Consider the following 20079-nt stretch of genomic DNA (forward strand, 5'->3'; position numbering starts at 1 on the left):
ATCGACGATACGTTGAATTCGAAATATGAGCCAATTAGTTAAAGAAAAGCAAAATATTATTAATGGGGAATTTTAATATGGGGAAATAATAACTCTAAGAACGGAAGAGTTGACGATTTAAGCGAGTCATTTTTGTAGCAAAATTCGTGACGGTCATTACAAGCACTGGAGGAGATAAGATCTTGGATTTCATAACAACAACAGTTGAATTAGTGATAGATCATAGTAAATTACTTAGAATTCTTCTGTGATGACAGGGATCATTGGATCTTAGTACGAGAATTAAGAGATTAAAGGGAATATAATAATTAGAAAGTAGCGGGGATGGAATTAAAAACAGGATGACGAGAAAATTAACATTCACGCAAATTGTCTAAAAGCAAACATTTAAATTATCCTCAGAGGAGAATTTCGCGATTTTGAACGATATTGAGCTTAGAGTTGCAAAATATGTATTGAACATGTGAACAGCGGTTAGTTGGTGGAAGAAGAATGAACTTCATTGCCCGGTGTGAGACCACTGCCCTGCTTATTGGAGGCATGAAGTGGCTTGAGAAAGTTCAGCGTTTGTTCTCTAGAGCAGAGTTTCTGGACTATGTAAAAATAAATATAAAACTGCTAAATCTAATTAACTGTAAAAACCCATATAAAAGGTCTATCTCATCATGATGAGAATCGAAATCGGGTTGTTTCTGATCGAAAGGACCTTTGTACAGTGTTTTTTTTTTTTTTTTTTTTTTTTTCCCAGTTGCGGCACGGAGGCTCTCAGAAACAAAACAAAAAAATGCTACAGACGAAGCAAAGAAAATTTATTGCAATGTCATCCAGAAACAGAAGATAATTTATCAAGAGAAGTATTTCATTTCAAACCCAAAATCCCAGTATGGAAATATCAATAAAGGATTGAATGAATAGCAGAAGTGTGTTGCAAAAAGAAAAATTAGAAGAATAGAAAAGGATAATGGACTGCAGTGAACATTGTCGCGACAGGTTTAAAGTGGAGAATCCAGGATATTCTTGACAAATTGTTAAGTACACCATGACTTCGTTGAGGGAAGATAAAATTTACAAATCCGCTTAAGTCTACGAAGGATTGACGTGTTTTTCTGCTTATTTTAACGAGTTAAATAGATCAATATAATGACTTAAGTGATTTGAATTTCCACCGTAAGTCTACTCATTAAAATTCATTAAGTGATCAATATTGATGTTCACCTCGTGAGATGAGTGGGTCGATATTAGAATATTTCTTAGATATATATATTTATGATTTAGGTTCAAATATTAAGAACAAAATTTCTTTCATAGAAGACGATAAAGTTAGGAAGGGGGGTAGTTAACAGTTTGGATTTCTTTTCTTTTTTTAAACAAGATGTTCAGAGAATATTGGAGTTTAATGTGAACAAATGCAGGCATCTCCAATTCGATAAGATGTCAGATGGATGGAAGCTTATAAGAACAAGAGTTCAGCATTTGTTTAATAGGGAATTCAAGAGCGGAGCAGATGATCGACTTAATTGAAACAGGTTCGCCTCTAGGAAAATAAGTTACGATACTTAAGTCTAGCGAGACCAAGGCATGTATAAAATACATGCCTTGTCAAAAAAACTTTGACAGGCAGGAATGCCAAGAGTTCAAATTATCCTGGCGATGCACTCACGGTACTTAGGACTGAACACAAGGATTGAAACAAGTTCGTGTTCTTTAAAAGAGAAGGTTCTTTATGAGAAGAGTGTGTAAAGGGAATCGTGAATTACTTCTACATCGTCCTAATCCCATTACAAGGACTGCGTTTATTCTAGTTGTGAAAAGTAATCTTACTTACACTGCTCATCTATGACAGAAAACTAATAAAAAAATACGACCTTTTCTACGACTTCCTATTTTTTTTTTTTTTTTTTTTTTTTTTTTTTTTTTTTTTTTTATGTTCAGCGGATACACGAGAGGTTGGGGGAAGGAACACATCAGGGGGAAGACTGTTCCACAATGTAGTAGCAGTAGGGATGAAAGAGGAGGAGGAGGAAAAGAAACTTGTTCTGTGATTTTCAAGGCACACTGTGAAGGGATGTTGAGTAACAGCTGTACGTGTTAAGTTGTGGGAATTACTGATGCTATTTCAGATGAACATTTGCCATGGAAATATTTATAGTATACACATATTGCAGAAATGCCTGTGCAACAGTGGGAGTGAGTTGGTAAGAGATGGGTTATTAATCAATCTAATTTTCTTCCTCTGTATTGAGTCAAGCATTTTGAGAGAGCTTTTAGGGGTTCCCATTCCTAATGGGAGAGCAACATTCGATAGTTGAGAGGATTTGTGATTTGTATAAGGTTAACAGCTGCTCAGGGGCGAAGTAATGTCTTGAGCGAAAGAGAAATCCTAGTTGTTTTTTTCTAAGATGAGGATGCAATGGTTGTGATATGTTTATGCCAGGAGAAGTCTGATGTCAGGGTAATTCCGAGAAGAGAAATCTCCTCTTGTCTGGGGATTTGAGTGTTATCAAATATAATACTGGGGGGATGTTTTTTTTTGTGGGAAAAAAGACAGAACTGGGTTTTACTAGCGTTGAAGTTGACGAGGTTATCTGAGCACATTGGAGGATGGCTTGGAGGTCAGAATTAAGGGGCAGTGGTGGTTGATGTTCTGTGAATTGTGTAGAGCAAGGTTTGTCAAATGAAAGAGAGGAGTGTAATGTTCTGTCGTCTGCAAAACTGTATTGGGTTGGAGGTCAACTGAAATAGGTCATTGATATACAGAAGGAAGAGGGTCGGTGAGAGAACAGAGCCTTGTGGAATTAGTTGGATGGTGAGAGGATAAAGGAACCATCCTTTATCCTCTCATCACACAGACAAAACCAACTGCAGAAGTCCTGGGACAGACCTAATTTATAATTAGACCATGCAGCTCCATTTTAAGATCCATGATATTCAAATAGGCTGCACTGTTAATCCTTCTGTCATGTGCATGCGATATTGTGGAAGTTCTTCATGTGAAGATGTCTAAGACAGGCTATATATTTCAATATCAAATGATTCACATGCCTCTTCGGCTTAATGACACTCAAGTTTGGACGGCCATAAATTTGCCGAAACCAAGAAAACAAATAAATGACCTCGATTTTGTGTGAAGCTTCAATTTGTAGGTTTCAAGAAGAAGCCAAGGGCGATTTCGCTACTTTAGCACATTGTATTAAGAACTGTTTATGTTGGAGATATTAGAAACAAAAGTTTTAGCATTAAGGTATTTGGTTTTAATTATGGATTGTATAAGAAAACATTACAATCGATCATTTATTTGCAGAATAAATGGTTACTCTAGTTCTTGTCTTCCTAATAGTCGTACTGAAACTTCCTGACCGGATTCAGAACTGTCAGTTCTGCAAGACGATCTAATAGCGAATGTCATCCCCCACCCCCCCAAGATGTACCTTTTCCTCTTTCAGAATCAACCAATATTTGAATGACAATCATAATAAAATATTACCCACCCTGCAAAATGTCAACATAAATGAAAAATTTAGTCAATTTTTTTCACTAACTAAATCAGTCAAGTTAATCGAACCCTGAATGATGATCTGAGCAATTTTGTCTTCTGGTGGCTTAAGATTCTAGTAACAGACTTATTAGAATGCTTTAAAACGAAAACCTATGGAAGGAGACCTTCCATAGGTTTTCGTTTTTATGTTGCAAACAAGCAAGCTGGAAGATTGAACTTTTGATCTTTGCCATTTAAATAATACTTTTTATTCTTATTTGCCCACTTTTGTAAACAACGCACGCATAAGTCTGACACACTTCTAATGACGAGAAAAGGAAAAAATGCTTTGAAGAAATTAGAATGAAAAAAAAAAAAACTCACCGAGAGCAGAACGAGACACTGAAAGAATGATTGCTTTTAGTATTTCGTATCCCTTACTTTCTCCGGAGGGAAAAGGTCATAATGAGGAAGTAAATTTAGGTCAATTAAAAGAGAAATGTTAATTCACGAAGGAAAAAAAAAAGTCTTCGAACATTGTGGTTAGAAAAATAAGTAAGCAGTGAACTATTTACGACATGAAAAAAAAAGCTTCCTGCGTGAAAAATAGGAATGATCAGTGCTATTCGATGAAGGAAAGAATTCGCAATGAAGCAATTTATTAAGGATTCTAGTTGCAGTAGCGCCCTATGACCTAGTCAGGAGACGCCACGTGGAAAGACCTGAATTCGAATTGAAAGAAAGGCGAGAGGAACATTTCGCCTAAACTTCAGTTATGTTCAAATCACCCGACCCAAATGAGGAAAATTTGGGTAACTCACCCAGAGGAATACTAACCATTGGAAATAAAATTAATCATGAATATGCACCTTTCAAGAAGGAAATAAACATTGTAACCCACAAAATCGACGAACTATTCAAATTTGTCCACTACCCCAACACCATCGTTTCTGGCCACCTATTTTATCTCACAAACTACAGCTTAAAATCTTTGTAGGCTACACAATTAACTGAATAAGCTTCTTAAAAGAACTGGGCGATGGACTGAGTCCTTGATTCTTTATCCCGTCATTTGAATGAAGAAATTCTGTGTGGATGGGGTGTTATTGAGCTAAAATCTCTAGTCATGGCTGAGTAACGGCATTAGCCGAGCCTCAGTTAAAATTTCATTGGCTACAGCATTGCCATCATTTACCCTGGAAGTCATAAAAAGGATTGGGATGTTAATGGGCGACATTTCCTGATCTCTTGAATACGCTTCCTTATAAGGACTGGCTTTAAAGAGGCAAAGCAAGAATGCTTTTCATCTTCCCCGTTATCTGTAGAGGACAGTGTAGGGATAAGGTGTTATTGAGCAATTAAAGCTCTGGTCATGGCAGGAGGGTAACAGCAATAGCCGAGCCTCAGTTAGAACTTTATTGGCTACAGCATTGCCATTCATTACCCTCCAAGGGTATTGGATTGAATGAATCAATCAGATCTTCTCTTGAATAAGCTTGACAATTGACATTTATGTCTTTGAGGGTGAAGCAAAATGCTTTTCATATTCCCCGCTATCTGTTGTGGTTACAGTGAGGGTAAAATTTACGAGCAGTTTGCTCGCCCTGAATGAGCATGGAGATTATGCATCGTTATAGGAGGCTAATATAGCTTTTGGTCTTCTATATTTGAATATGTCCGTTGGCTCGTATGCTGCAGCTTGCTCAACCAAATCGTTGGGATGTGTGGACGTCTTTAGGAAAAACTTGGATGCTAAGGATTGTAGAAAAGATAGAATATTGGGTCTCTGTGGAGTTAATTGTTTCTAACATACCACGGGGCGTTCAGAATAATTCTCAAGCACTTGTTCTGCACTCGCTGTATTTTGATAATGTTAGCATTAGAGGTGTGGCTCCAGGCCGGAGAGGCATAGGTGATGATAGGACGAATCGTCATCTAGTATAGTTGCAATTTGATTCTGTTGCTGAGTTTGCTATTTCTATTAATTAACGGGTAGATCTGAGCTATGGTTGAATAAACTTAACATTTAACATTAACATTTCTGGATAGATGGGTGAAGCAAAATTGCTTTTCATATTCCCCTTTGTTTTGTAATGGAAGAACTTTGAATGGAGTGTTTGTGAGCTATATGCTCGCCCATTGAGGGCAGTGAAGTTAGTTGCGTTCAGCTGAACTTAAAATAGATTTTGGTCTTTTAAATTTGTAGATTTCTTCTTCATTATATTCCGAGGCTTCCTTGATTAACGGGTTTGGATGGTTACTTGTCTTGGTAAAGAACTTCTCAGCTAGATTTATGAGAAAGGAAGAGATATAAGGGATAAGGGATATTAACTTCACTATGGATCTGGGTGTTTCTTATGAACCAGGGGGCCTCCAGAATCAATTGAATAAACTTGGCAACTTAGTTTTGATTTAATAATATTAATATGTTTTCCAGGAAAAGGTGTATAGATTATATACTAATAGATTAGCAAACTTTTCAATAATTTTATATATTCTGCATTTCTCTACTTAAGAAATATTAACTGCATAAAATTCTTAACATTAATTTAATTGGTTTAACTCTGAAGCCCTGATATCACAATTACATAAAGACCTTTTGGTTCTTTAATACTTTTTCTTCAAAATGAAGAATTAAGTTATCACTTTATAGATTGTTTTCTATTAAAAAGAAACGAGCAAAATAAATCTTGCTAACCTGTTGTTGAGATAGCCCAAGATGAACCGCAATCGCCTTGATCTTTTATCGGCTGAATTAACCCTCGCCACTTGGCTCGGACATCGAAATGTTCCGGTAAGTGGAGTTTCTTCTCGATATGAATTTCGTTCATTTCCAGAGTCTGAAAAAAAAAATAATAAAAACAATTAAAACATATCTGAAATCTAGAATTTACATATAAAAAGCAATATCAACGAAGAGAGTGTATGTAATATTCGTTTTATACAGGATGCAGATGGTGCGTAGCTTATTAGAATTATTTATTGCGAAACTCACAGTAATGGTTTTAAATAGGGATGGATTGTTGATGACGAAGGCTTATTACACCTCCACGGGATAAGATATTGTGATCTTATTCGCTTCCAAGTAATTATTATCTTACCGGTCGAGATGGTCTGTGTGTTCCCAGTCGATATCTTAATCCTTCTGCTAACGTCTTTCCCCACAGGAAGGAATAATTCGATGCGCGCCATCTGGCGAAGAAAAATTAAAAATTAGCCATTAAATTCATTCTCATTGAATACATTCTAAACTAATTTTAATTTAAAATTTTAATTGAAGCAATTTCTTCTTTTTAGCACCAACAATGATACGCAGGACAATATATTCAGTTGCTTGATAAAGACAATAGAAGCTGCTAGATGGGTCTGCTTAGCTATTACATCATCTTGGAGTCTTATCTTTGAAAAGGTGAGGGCAAACAACGTGATTTAACGCAGCGCGCGCCCGCGTCAAACAAACCCATGATGTTGATAAACACGTATGTTGACTTACCCGTAACTCCCCCTGTTGACAGCGTCGATCAACTCCGTTCTAATCAAACAGACATTTTCTTCGCAGACAAAGTCGAACACGCCAGGAGACGTTTGCTTGCACGTGCTACACAAATACAAAAAAAAAAAAAAAAAAAAAAAAAAAAGGGAGAAATAAAAAAAAAAAACGATATTGTGAGAATTCGAACTAAAGAAAACAAAGCATGACTGCTTCTAATGGGTGGGGGGGAATTAAAGAAATAGGTTGGTGTAATTAACATTTCGTTATAATCTTTTTCACGTCTTAAATAAAATTTCTACTTGGAAAGTGAAAAATATATCCCCTCAACTGAATTTGCAATACTTCGCTTCCCCCCCCCCCAAAAAAATATAAATATAATAATAATCCAAGGCGATGTTCATATGACTTCATAATCAGGGTTATTACTGTAAATATTTTTTCCTGCAAGACAAATATATGATAAACTCACTAACTGATGAAGTAGGTAAGCATTGAATAATGTAATGGTCTTCATATATTTATGCATACTTGAATTTAGATATCTTGCTCTGCAATAAGTACAAAATTCTTTTCTGCAGTCTGTATGCATGGCATAACTCCACTTTGTGTGAGCATATCGTAATAGAAGTTGATATTTAGAATCTCTATTAATGCTAATCCAATCATCTTGGTTTTGATTGCAATTAAATTAATTTATTGACAAAATTTCGCAAATCAAAATTATGCCCAGTGCATAAACGAAATGTCTGTAAAAAATAAAGAATAAACTCACAGTACAAGTATTCCTAAAGATTCCACTTTTTTTTTCTTTACTTAAAATTACTCGAAAATACATTCATCGAAACTTTTTTTTTTATTTCTTTAAATCACGGTAAAATATTCGAATATGATTTAGTGATAACCATCTTTCAAATAATTTTTTTTTATAAATTTCATTGCCAAAAAAAACTGTAGTCTGGTTGGTATTCATTATTTTCTATCTTTAGTTTATTCTACTGGCAATCAGTGTACAGTAAGTAAGCTATAACGCAAGTTAAGGATGGTCAACGAAGAAGTATTATCACGCAAAATGGAAAAACAAACAAATCTGAATGAATTACTTCAACTAAATACAGTAATCGTCACGATATGTTCTCTTTAACGATCCATCACACTTATGCAAACAATGTCACGATGGCTGCTGACTACTCAAACCCTAAAAGGAAGTTCCGTAAGCTAAATTGGGTTATCCTTTTACGCTAAGCAGAAAACCAAAGTATTATTTGATAGTAAAATAATGAAATGTAATAAAATTAAAAATTTGTTCTTAATCTGACCAAATCGGTATTTCAAAAGAATCATTCACTTTAAAAATTGCGTGACAGATGCATAAACAAGTTTCGTGTGGCTCTTATAAACTCAGTTGTCTCGAATGCCAGTGGCTTGATCATTTACTTTCGATGCTAAACTGGTCATTGGCCCTATTTTAATGGATGGGCGTAATATATGCAACTAAAATATAACGGTTTTGTACAGAACCACTACATTAGCTGCACCTATACCACGGCATTGTAATGCGTGACCTGTTGGAGATATGACCTCGCTCTGTGACCAGTTATTAGGCCAGTTTGAAACTTACTCAAACTTCCCCGTGAGTTTTCCATTGTAAGCCAAAAATCACTCAACGAGGAGGTCACGAAGTATAAGGCTTTGTTACTTTTCTCGCTTCTGTCTTCACGACAGTCATCTCTTTCCAACTGATTTCAATAGAGCATTTCATTGTAGAAATGCTTAAGGAAATCCGAGAAGTTTCTTTAAATATGCTCCCCCCCGTTCCACTGCTTTGGGTGAACTAATAGAATCTAATATGCATACTAGAAAACAGCCTAAATAACCATTGTATGCATAAATACAGGTAAGCAAAATGTTACCCTTCATAAAATGTGACTATCACGTAATGAGCGCGATGAAAATATATGAAAAATAAAATTAAATTGAAGGTTGATGAAAATCTATTCTTTAATTAGTCGCTTTTCCCAAAATTCAGACTCCAATTACCGCATTTTAATGAGTTCTGTTGTACTGTAAACAACATGCAGTCTTTCTAACAGTGGCTGCCCATTGTCAGAAAGGTTTAAGCATAAAATATTTAGCTACAATTATGCAGCTTTTAATATTTTAATTGCCATCATTAACTCCATAAAAAACAGCGCTGAAGACGAAAAATGTTGCTGGACAACTCAGCCGTAAGCCTTGTGCATAAGATTTGATATTTTTCTAGTAGATGCACAAAATATTGCTGCTGTAAATGCCACCTTGCTACATCAAACTACTGAGTTCATCTAATTGGCTAGCTAGGAGTTCTTATATTTTATTGTTTTTTTTTTCTTCCCTGTCTTATCAATCATTATTATGTCGTCTGCTATAACTTATAGATGGCAGATAGCCATTCACATTTAAATGGAGGTTTCATGTTGGAAGTCATTTTAATAAGCACTTATGCATATCCAGATGTTGGGTTTTTCGACACTAAATGTCAAGAGATTTAAAAAACATAACCGTTGATCGAAATAACTTAAAATGAATCACATTCGACAATATGATTAACATTCTATAAGGTCAGCTCCTGTAGATCGGCAAATATTGATCTTATTCAACAAAAGCGATGAATGGGTATTCGTTTTCATAATTTTTAGTGACAAAACCTTCAGTCTAGATTACAAGTACTTGGGAATTCGCTGAACCCACTTGGTACACGCATCAGACGTCCTCCAGGTTAAGGCCATACGTTTTTTCAGTTATTTGCAACTATCATAAATTCACTTCATCTTTACCATACATTTTTACCGATCAAGAAAGAGGTGAAACATAAGTAGTGGTATCTGCCTTTCGTCGATCCATTCAAGGAGATGTAGAAAAAAAAATTGAAGCATCCCAAGAGGATTTATGTGGTTGCGTCCCGTACTGAAGGCTGTTTGAATGCAACATGTCTCCTTGGGAGAATTCGTAAAAAATACTGCTAGAACCAAGGACACGAGTCCACTTGGTCGTTTTGCTTACTTTAATAAAATGAAGTTTCTTTTGCTATAATATTGTTCCGCAATGTAAATTTTCATCTTTATACCATCCACGAAATCCTTGATTTTGTTCAGAAGTACTCCGCTCTCGGGATCGATATTTCCATGAGAAGATTGATGAAATAAGTTCTGAGTATAATTCAATCCCATTCTTGTAGACATGATGATTGGGTAGCACTTCAGCTTTCGCATCCAATCGTAATTGACCGAAAAGATTCTCCAATTAAACCATATTTATGTAACCTAAGCGTTGTTTAAATCAGATTTTACAAGAGTATCTTTTATAAAGGGTTTAATAATTAAGTTACATATAATAATAATATATTTTATATTTACATTAATTAAGCCTAATAAATTTTGATTATAGATGATAATTAAAAATTACTAACACACTATTTAATTTTTTTATGTCACAAAGCTTATTTCAAAAAATCGTAACGTTTGTATTTTTGTAGTTTTCGTGACTGCAGCTAGAATTTATTGAATTATTCATAGTTTAACTTACCTATTTATTATTATTTTTTTTTATGGCTGATGGGTGCTGTGCCCAGTGTGTTCTTGAAGAACTTTGGATAGCTTGTCACATGCTATGAAGGAATGAGAGGGGGGGGTGGAGGAAGTTGATCTTGAGTGCCTAGTTTAAGCAGGATGGGATTGTGGTCTGACGATAGCTCGTTGATAGTCTCTAGCTGTGATACTAATATTTCTGAAACTAACGTCTAGTACATCTGATCTGCCATGGGTGGGGTTCGGTGGGTCCTGCTACTGCAACGGAGTTTCGTGTTGAATAGTTTACTGTGCGACCATTTTTGTTGATTGTGGTACTGAACCATGCTGTATGCTTGGCGTTTAAGTCTCCCGCTATGTTGGTGGAGTTTGTGGAGCCGAGGATGGCGTCCAAGTCTGACATCAGTAGAGGGTTGTGCTTGGCGAGTTGTAGGCTACATAATAATACTTAAGTACTATAATAATGCTATACAATATACTACAACACAACAGCCCCACAAGACAAAAAAAAATCCTAAACAACATGAACAGCCAAGTCAGAGAAGTATTTCAAAACTACAGAAATCAGGAATGGGGAAACAAGCTAACTGCGCTCAACCCACAGGATTATATAATCTGGAAATTCCTGAGAACCCTTCGTAACCAAACGCAAGTCGCCCCACTCCCCATGCAGGCCAAACACAGTATTGCACACAAAGATATGGAAAAATCCGAAGCTATCATGGACAATGTCGAAAAAGATTGTAGACCATCATATGAAAACAAACATTAACCTCATCTACAAAGTTTAACAGGTTAAACGCACCTTAAGGCTATCCAAGATCAACTCAGAACGCATTACCCCCCCCCCACACACACACACACTACTCCAGTAGAAATGAACATCATAAAGCATCTCAACATAAAGCCCCAGGGTCCAGATGACATCACCAACAAAATTATAAAGCTGCTTCCACGAAAGGCTATAGCGAACCTAGTCAACATAAACGCAATATTAAGAATGCAGCACTTTCCCACAGCATCGAAAACCGCCGACATCATATACCCATAAAGAAGTCAGGTAACGACCCCCAGCTCCCCCAAAGATACCGACCCATCAGTCTATTATCCAACCTGGAAAAGTCACAGAAAGAGTCATCCTCTCAAGATTACAAGAAACAACAGATAAAGTAGGAATCTTACCAAATGAACAATTTGGCTTCCGACGAGAGCACAGCACAGCTCAGCAAATCTACCGACTAGTAGAATACATCACAACAGGATATAATTGGAATTTGCACACCGGCGCAGTATTCCTAGACGTCGCTAAGGCCTTTGACAAGATCTGGCACCAAGGCCTTCTCTATAAACTTATAAATGCCAATAAACCAAATAGGAGTAATAAAAGCATACCCCAGTGAAAGAACCACGCAGGTAATCAACGGAATAGTCTCAATCAGGCACAAAATCATAGTAGGAGTTCCATAGGGCTCCCCTGTTCCCGCCCCTACTATTCGCAATATATATCTCGCAGACATCCCACAAAAGTCGATAACAACCATCATAGCCCCATGCGCAGACGACACAGCAATAATACTAGCAAGATTTCTCTGTCCAATCCGACGACTCCAGGACAGTATCACTACACTGGAGAAATGGTTTGCCGACTGGAGGATCCAAGTAACCCCCCCCTCCTCACAAAATCACCGCCATGCTATTCTCAAGAAGGAAAGCCTCGATTTAAGATGACATCAAGCTCTTCGTAGATAAGATTCCATGGCAAGCAGAAACCAAATATCTCGGAGTACAACTCGACAAAAAAAAATAAATAAAATAAAAAACTCCATTTTAATAACCACATTAAACTCATAGGTGCAAAAGCATCCAAATCCATAGCTCGTCTCTACCCCATGATCAACCACCGCCGCAAATTAGATATACGAAACAAGCTACTATTATCCCAGATGGTGTTACCCCCTGTAATCACATACGCCTCCCCAGCATGGAGCCATACCTCAAAATCAAACAATCTAAAACTGCAGAGAATTCAAAATAAGTTCCTGTGGATAAAACTGGACGCTCCATTGTTCATGAGAAACACCAGATCCACCGAGAGACCAGAATCCCATACATCTTTCCGCTCCTTCATGACCTAGCTGAAAAGTTCTTCTCAAAGGCAAGCACGCACCCAAACTCACTAGGCAGCTTGTCTGACAACTACAATGAATCCGAACACTGCTAACACAAACGACCCAAGACAATCCCAGCTGAACACAAATAATTCCCCAGCCCCCAAAGGGCGAGCGTAGAGCTCACAATTCCCTCCACCCCCGCCTCTCCCAAGTTTGCTTCCACAGATAAAGGTGAATAGGAAAAGCATATTTGCTTCACCCATCTAGCTAGTAATGTTGTTGTGTATATTGTTCGTTCTATTTTTTAAAAGGGCGAGTTTCGAGTAGATTGCAAACAAATATTGTAATGATCTCATGATTATACAATGGTAGGAAACTTTTCTTTATTTTCCACAGTGAGTAGGTCATCCACTTTGAACAGTTTGCGTTTCGCACCAGTGAAGATGTAAAATGTATTTTACTTTGCAGTGATATTATAAAACAACAACAACTGTGGTTTGAAGTAACATTAATCATATAGAAAACGTGAACTTACCACGCGTTGCAATTTGACTTGAAGCTCTGTCCCACATAATACCTCTTGCCTCCGCTCACGCATGCTGAAATGCAACAGAGAACATGGTATGTAAACAGGATAGTAGAAATCATCATGTAAGCGATAAATAAAATCACCTTAATGGATTACTAATAAGCGTACATTAAATTTTGGCTAGTGGTGATTGTTAACTGCCTCTTTGGATTGAAAATTCCTTACAGGGTTACATGTTAACATGTAGAAGGTGATACGAGTAAATATTGAGATCCACGATAGCTAGTTGTGAAATAGAAACCAAACTTCACATCTCTCTGGCTCGTGTTCTTTAGTATATTTAAGTTTTAAACCCAGTGCAAACTAAAATATCACAATCTCAGTTTGCTCGTGTGCAATGAAAAACTGTGGTCGGTTATTTTGTTTACGCTGTAGATGGCGCCACAAGTAAATTATGGAAAAAAACAGGCATATGTTACGAAAACGGTATTTGTGAAATACCGTTTTGTTTCCACCTACTTTCGCGGAGCTGTTTCAACTACAGTTCCTGTTATCTGGAACTGTAGTTGAATAAGGAAGAGTAAACAGACCTCTGGTCCTTCAACACAACTCCTCTTATCTTGGCGGCACTTAGACGCCAAATCGTGAGATAAACCTGGACTGTGTTCTTTAATGATGACTCAAAGAGAAGGTTGTTCCGCGAACAGGTGATATTGTTATGAGGAAAAAAAAAATGGAAAATTCCATTAAGATCATATCCTCAAGATCCAAATCTATTAAAAAAGTAGGAGGAACTCAAATATCTGCAAAGATCTTCGGGATTATGATTAGCATACATAATCTAACGACAGAACTTCAAAGCAACGGACCTTTAGGATCAATCTAAGATGCGCAATAGGTAAGGTCCAGGTGAGTAACAGCATCTGCACTTGTAAAAGGTTACTTGGGGTGGAGAAAGGATAATGCGTGTGTGTGTACGCACGCTATAGCGATCATTCACGAAGATGAAATCCTGAAAACGCAAGAATGAAGACATTGCTAGAGACATGAGGGATGGGCTGATAAAATCTGTTTCCGTCATATTTAATATGTTTGCTAGATAACTGGTTTCCACCAAAAGTACAGCCCCCCCCCCCTCCCCCCGAAATAGTAAACATTCAAATACAGGGCTTTTCCTTAGCGAGAACAGCATTTTTGGTGCTTCCCTCGAATTCCACAAGGGCTTAATTTTTAAGTTACCTTTACCACGCCGAGGGAAATAGAAAGGGGTTGCACTCTCACGAGGTTGACGAACTCTCCGAATTCGATGGTGATGTAACCATCCGATTAACATTCTTGTTGCCCGCTATCGGATCATCATGAGGTCACCGGTGAGGTTACATCCCTGTAAGCACCTGAGCAACCAATGATGAGTCGCGGTGGAGAAAGACGCCCACAGCCGCTAATAATGAATGACCTGTTGCAAGTGGCATCTCAGGCGTCACAGATCTACGACAAATTACCGACTCCTTATTCAAGAGGGCTTGCATTGCATTTTACGTTAGATGAGCTCCTCTGTCCAAATTATCAAAATTATTTCAGTTTTCTGTGGCTGAATAGTGCAGGGATATCTTCTCGAAAAACATGTCACGAAACATTCAGCGAAGACATTGAATAAAAATATTCATCTTAGATCGCTTTTCGTTTTCTTAAAAACATTGAAATTGTGAGATGAGTCCACTTGACTTTTTTTTTCTCTTCGTATTATGCAAGAAAGCCATTTTGGCTACTGGGCCACCGGCTTATAATCCCGTAATTTAAAAGCCTATCTATCTTAAACCTCCCCCCCCCCCAAACTCCTCAAAAACCATTTACTTCGAAATTCCTTCTCCACTTAATTTTTTCTAAAATGCACAGCCTAATCAAGGACAAGCATCCTTAGCTACTGATGTCAGTGAGTTATGTCCCATATTGCACATATTTGATTGGGGACCTGGTCCCTTAAATATATGGAAAAATCTAAATTTTTCGAGGTAAAAAAAAAAAAGTACAATGTCTTAAAGATCACGATCAGAGAAAGATAAGTAAACCTCCTCTATAATAGCGTTTGATCTTTTGTCGAATATGAATATTTCATCATCATGTCGTCTTCTAATAAGACTTTCGTGTGGCGATAAGCATATCGAGGCTATTTGCGTTGCGATATATTTGCTAAAACTAATGAATAAAACGTTTAACTTTTAAGCCATTCAAGTCTGACATTATAGTAGTTGACGTCGCAGACAAAAAACATTTGTGGCTCCTTTACGCGCGCGCACTTCAGTTGGGTTGTATCGAGCGAAAATCCTCATAACTTGAAGGAAAATCTTTTAACAATATTTAAAATGATAAAGTCTTCGAGAGCTAGTTGGATCTTAGCGCATTCTTCAGGTATACACACCTTAAAAAAAAAAAAGCTCAGTTAAGTGAGGTTTGTCAGACTTCCGTGTTTGCATACTGGTTTCCTCATTGCATTTTTTTTTCTAGCAAGCATCATTCCGACCAGCTGTACCACCTTTTTTATTTGTGTCAAAAGAAACAAACAAAAAAAGTGTCTTTGTTAAGGTCAATGTCCACAAGTAATATTTAGGAAACCTGTATTTTACGTCACTCTAATTTCTTGTTATCCCCTCCCGTCAATCCCCTTCCATTCACACGGAACAGGTCACTGTACCCAGCAGCAATGTCCATTTGAAGTATCTTTGCTCAGCTTGGAATGAAGTGCCGATGCAGCACCCAGTAGAGGAGAAAAGGTGGGTGGGTGGCTCTTACACCCTTCATCGAGCAACTTATAGCGATGAGACAGCAGAGCGGCGTCTTCACGATTGTCCTTTAAACCGGTCATCAGTAAATAGTTAAAATGATACATCGGGAATCCATTTGTCACTGAGAGTTCCGGGTGACTTCATGTTTTACCAGTTACTAACTATTCCTAGTTATTTAAAGGTCTTACCGGATAAAAGGCCCTTAGGGAAAGGAAATTACGTATATCTGACCTCTTGGTGATTAATTTATCCCCTCATCAAAATTCTAATCACCAGAAATAAATTCCTAGATAAAGTGCGCATGCTCTGTACTGTATAACACATCTTATAAATTCAGAACTATTATAGGTGATTTTGAATGCCGATATGCGCGCGCCGTGTGTGTGTGTGTGTGTGTGTGTGTGTGTGTGTGTGTGTTATCTTCAAGTGTTGTATTTAGCATTATCATGATAGCCCCCCCCCCCTTTGCAATTATGATAGAATATGGAATAAACAAAGCATGTCAGTTTAGCCTAATGCACATTTAAATCAGCTTTACTAACAATTCAATTAAAACAAACAGTATCGGCTTTTTAAATAATTTAAAGATAAAAAAAATAAATAAAGTTAAACTACTACTTACTAGGTCGGATGACAGGCTCCGGTGAGGGACGCTGTCCAAGGCAATGTTCCAAAAAGTCTGGACAACAATCCGCTCCGTTTGTCCTGTTACAGAATATATCACAATAACAGAGGGTGCCGAGGATTGGTACCGTGCACGAGTCCTCTCTCCCGGGACAACAGTCTATGGGCCTGCGAGAGCGACAATAACTTCCTTTTAAGTCTTCTGTATAGCAGCTTATCAAAGAAGTACACAGGAGCACCCCCAGCGCAATGAGAACGGCGTCTGGAGCTTTCATGTCCACACACAGGAGAAGTCTATTAGCCTCGATAGGAAAGACACGGCTTTTGTCTATCACACTACTGCAGTTGACACTTCACTTACAGACCTTTTTGTTCTACGTTTAATTCACCTTTTGTGTTCGTCCCTCGAAGCGGTCCTGACCTATATAAATATATAAAAGAAAAAAAAAAAAAGAATACGTCAGATTAGTTCGAGACGAATGTCAATATTTGTTTTGCGTGCAGACACCATTGATATATGTCAAGCTCAGGTGATAAGAGGCCGGAGAAACAGCGGGGCTTCTTTTACCCCAAATCAGTAAATCCGCTTCTTATTCCAAGAGCTTTAAACTAGTTAGTAATTCTCGTTGACCACTACAGTACAGATCCACTGAGATACGCGAGTTACATAACAATGAACACCTGACAATACCACGTGCTGTAGTTGGTATAGCAATGCGCGTGCTGTGGATATGGAACGACCAGAATGGCGCATGTGCACTGCAATTAGATTTCTTCTCCCCCCCTCCCCCGTGTACTAACTAAATATGATGTAAAAATTATTTATGCAACTAATGAGCAACTCCGATCTACATTTCGGGATCTTTGCTATTTATAGGTCACCACTTAAGGCGCTCAAGTCACCAAAGCTATCATTGTGTTGTAAGACCGATTACCAACAGAGGGCGCCATCGGTTATAGAAGTCTATGTCTTCAATAGAAGAGTTGTGGTTTTAGAATTCATTACGCTACCGAATTATAAAACGCCTAAAGGGTCAAGGCACTACTGGCTCAAGTGATCACTTTAGTTACATAACAGTCACTAAATTCACGCAGTGATGATGCAACAAGGAAGTAAATACGGATGACGTAATCAACAGTAGGAAGAGCTCAAAGTATAAATTAAATAAATTAGATAATTGTAACACCAAATACGGAACAAAAGACTTTAATAAGCTAAACAAAACCACACGTTTCGTAGGCTTCCGAGAAAAGTGGGAGGGGAGGGGGGGGGAGCGAACGCGTTGGTTGTCGCTATTCAAACAATTACTCCGCCGTAGCTGGCAAGAAATGTAAGAAATTATTCGGATATCATGTTACGCCAATTAGAACTTGGAGTTATATCACGGATAGACGTAATGTGCCAGAAAAAATATATTTGCGAAAAGGTACAAATTTCTAATAAAAAAAAAAAAATAGAAACAAAATATATTCAAAACTTACCATAAAACAAAAACCCTTTCAACAATTAAGCATAAAAAAAATATTTCTTCCCGACACCTTATTCTTTTATAACTCTACATTATGATGCTGAACTAGAAGATAAGCGAGTTAAATGTACTGTTCAAATACGAGTATTAAAAAAACGATAAAAAAAGAATTAAAACAGTATATATGGAGGTTATTATTCAGTTTCTTTCTCTGACGAAAACACTACCTTCCCCTCCCATCCTTTTTAATTAAATTGAGCAGTTCAGAATTCTTCGTACTCATTCTTAGCAATTAGTGAGATTCTTTATGATGTAGAAATTGAATATGAGAAATTATTTAACACTTAAAATAATACATTAAACGATTTCTAAATCTACTAGAAATATAAATTAACGATTTCAATCGTTTTATATAGCAAATACTAAACAATTAAAAAACAGCTCATTGTTAGACAACAATGCACGGAGAACGAGGCTACTCTATAATGCTAATAAACGAGAATAGCCGGAGGACACTGACCATATTTTAAATAATGCCGATTCTATTTGTCACAAATAAAAGCACTTACTTTAATAAGCACTCCCGTAAGTCTACTAATACGAAGTCCTCCGGCCTCTGCCACATTATTACATTAATGAACTTACCGTGGAACAAACCAAAGTAACCAACCAAGTTGTGAAGTGCAAGTCCTGTATGCGCACGCGAAGGTAGTACTGTCAGCACGTACCTGCATTCCGAAAAGGTGGTTACATACCGCTCTTTTTATTCTATGAGCATCACCGTTGGCAGCTAAACGCCAGGGGGTGGAAACAGACGGGAACGCACAAAGCATGATGTAGTTCTTCCTTTAGTCTGTTGTACTCTTTTAGTTTCTTTTATACAATGGAAATTGTTAGTCAAAAATAATCGTTCTATCTATTGAGAGAATGGTCGTAAGGAATAAGTAGATGGCCGTTCTGTGCATTTTCATTTCAAGTCAGTTAGGGAAGATTGCGTCTATTGTTGGGAGTAAACTGTTTCTTTGAACTTTGTTGCGTTCAACGTTCCCACGAGACCGTATATTCGCTCTATCAATGGATTCTAGTTTACAGAAAGCTCTCGAGTGCGTTAATATATTTATCGCTTATTTAAGGGAGAAAAAATTATTTGTCATTAAACTAGCGAGAATTAGCTTCCAAAAGATTTTAGTATTAGTGATGACTTGCATAAACTTTTGAACATTCGTAAAGACCAGTCCTTTATTTACATCAGCCATAATACGCAAAAGACATTCATCACTAAACAATGTGCTAAAAATTGTTTAAATATATTTAACAATATATTGTTTCAACTAAGAATGTAAAAGAAAAAAAAAACGTGCATTTTTAATTGTTTAATTTTCATAATTGACACAAAAATAAATATTTATATTTTAAACAATGAAGAACAATATAAACGACAATTAAACTGAGCTGCCTTTATTTATATTAGCTGCACTAAATAATTGTTGAAATATAACAATATATTGTTAAGAATGTAAGAAATATGCATTTTAATTATTTCATAATCGATAACAATGTATTCATTTATTAGATTCCAAACAATGAAATGCAATATAAAGTTCAACAATTTAAAAAATATATATAGGCGGGTGGATATGGTCAACACCATTAGGTATTCCCAATGAGAATCCATTCAACAATTAAAGAGAACTGATTAACATTGTGCAATTACAATCACGTGACTATAAATAAATATTCACCTGTGGTTTACAAAAAAGAAGCAACCAACCATAATGAAAGCCTACACATTGTTCCGATTTATGTCAAAATTTTGTACAATATTTAATTATTGGTGCCAAAATTATTGGCAAAACGGTCAAGAAGTGTAGTAAACTCCATCAAAAATAGGATGTGTACCTTAAGAAAGCTATTGCTCACTTATTTCATTATATTGACGTAATCAAGACCTATAAACTTCATGTATGGATCACCAGTGGTCACTTTGGTGTCACGAACTATTAATGGTTCTTACATCATCGCTTCTTAAGAA

General features: G+C 36.9%; 1 protein-coding gene across 2 annotated transcripts in view; it reads right to left on the minus strand.

The window, feature by feature from the left end:
- LOC150107327 (putative peptidase C1-like protein F26E4.3) overlaps positions 1 to 20079 on the minus strand; it is a 64079-nt gene that overhangs the window by 22557 nt on the left and 21443 nt on the right. For both annotated transcript variants that reach the window (XM_090391813.1, XM_090391814.1), the window contains exons 2-6: positions 16577 to 16999; positions 13178 to 13241; positions 6969 to 7073; positions 6577 to 6667; positions 6174 to 6315 (exon numbers count right to left, since the gene is read on the minus strand). In XM_090391813.1, the coding sequence (XP_090247939.1) occupies positions 6174 to 6315; positions 6577 to 6667; positions 6969 to 7073; positions 13178 to 13241; positions 16577 to 16853 (679 nt within the window). In that variant the 5' untranslated portion in view covers positions 16854 to 16999. The remainder of the gene's footprint in view (positions 1 to 6173; positions 6316 to 6576; positions 6668 to 6968; positions 7074 to 13177; positions 13242 to 16576; positions 17000 to 20079) is intronic.

This window comes from Typopeltis vanoorti, chromosome 4, assembly GCF_054136105.1.
Source record: "Typopeltis vanoorti isolate ZY-2024b chromosome 4, IOZ_Tvanoo_1.0, whole genome shotgun sequence".
Lineage (NCBI taxonomy): Eukaryota > Metazoa > Arthropoda > Arachnida > Uropygi > Thelyphonidae > Typopeltis > Typopeltis vanoorti.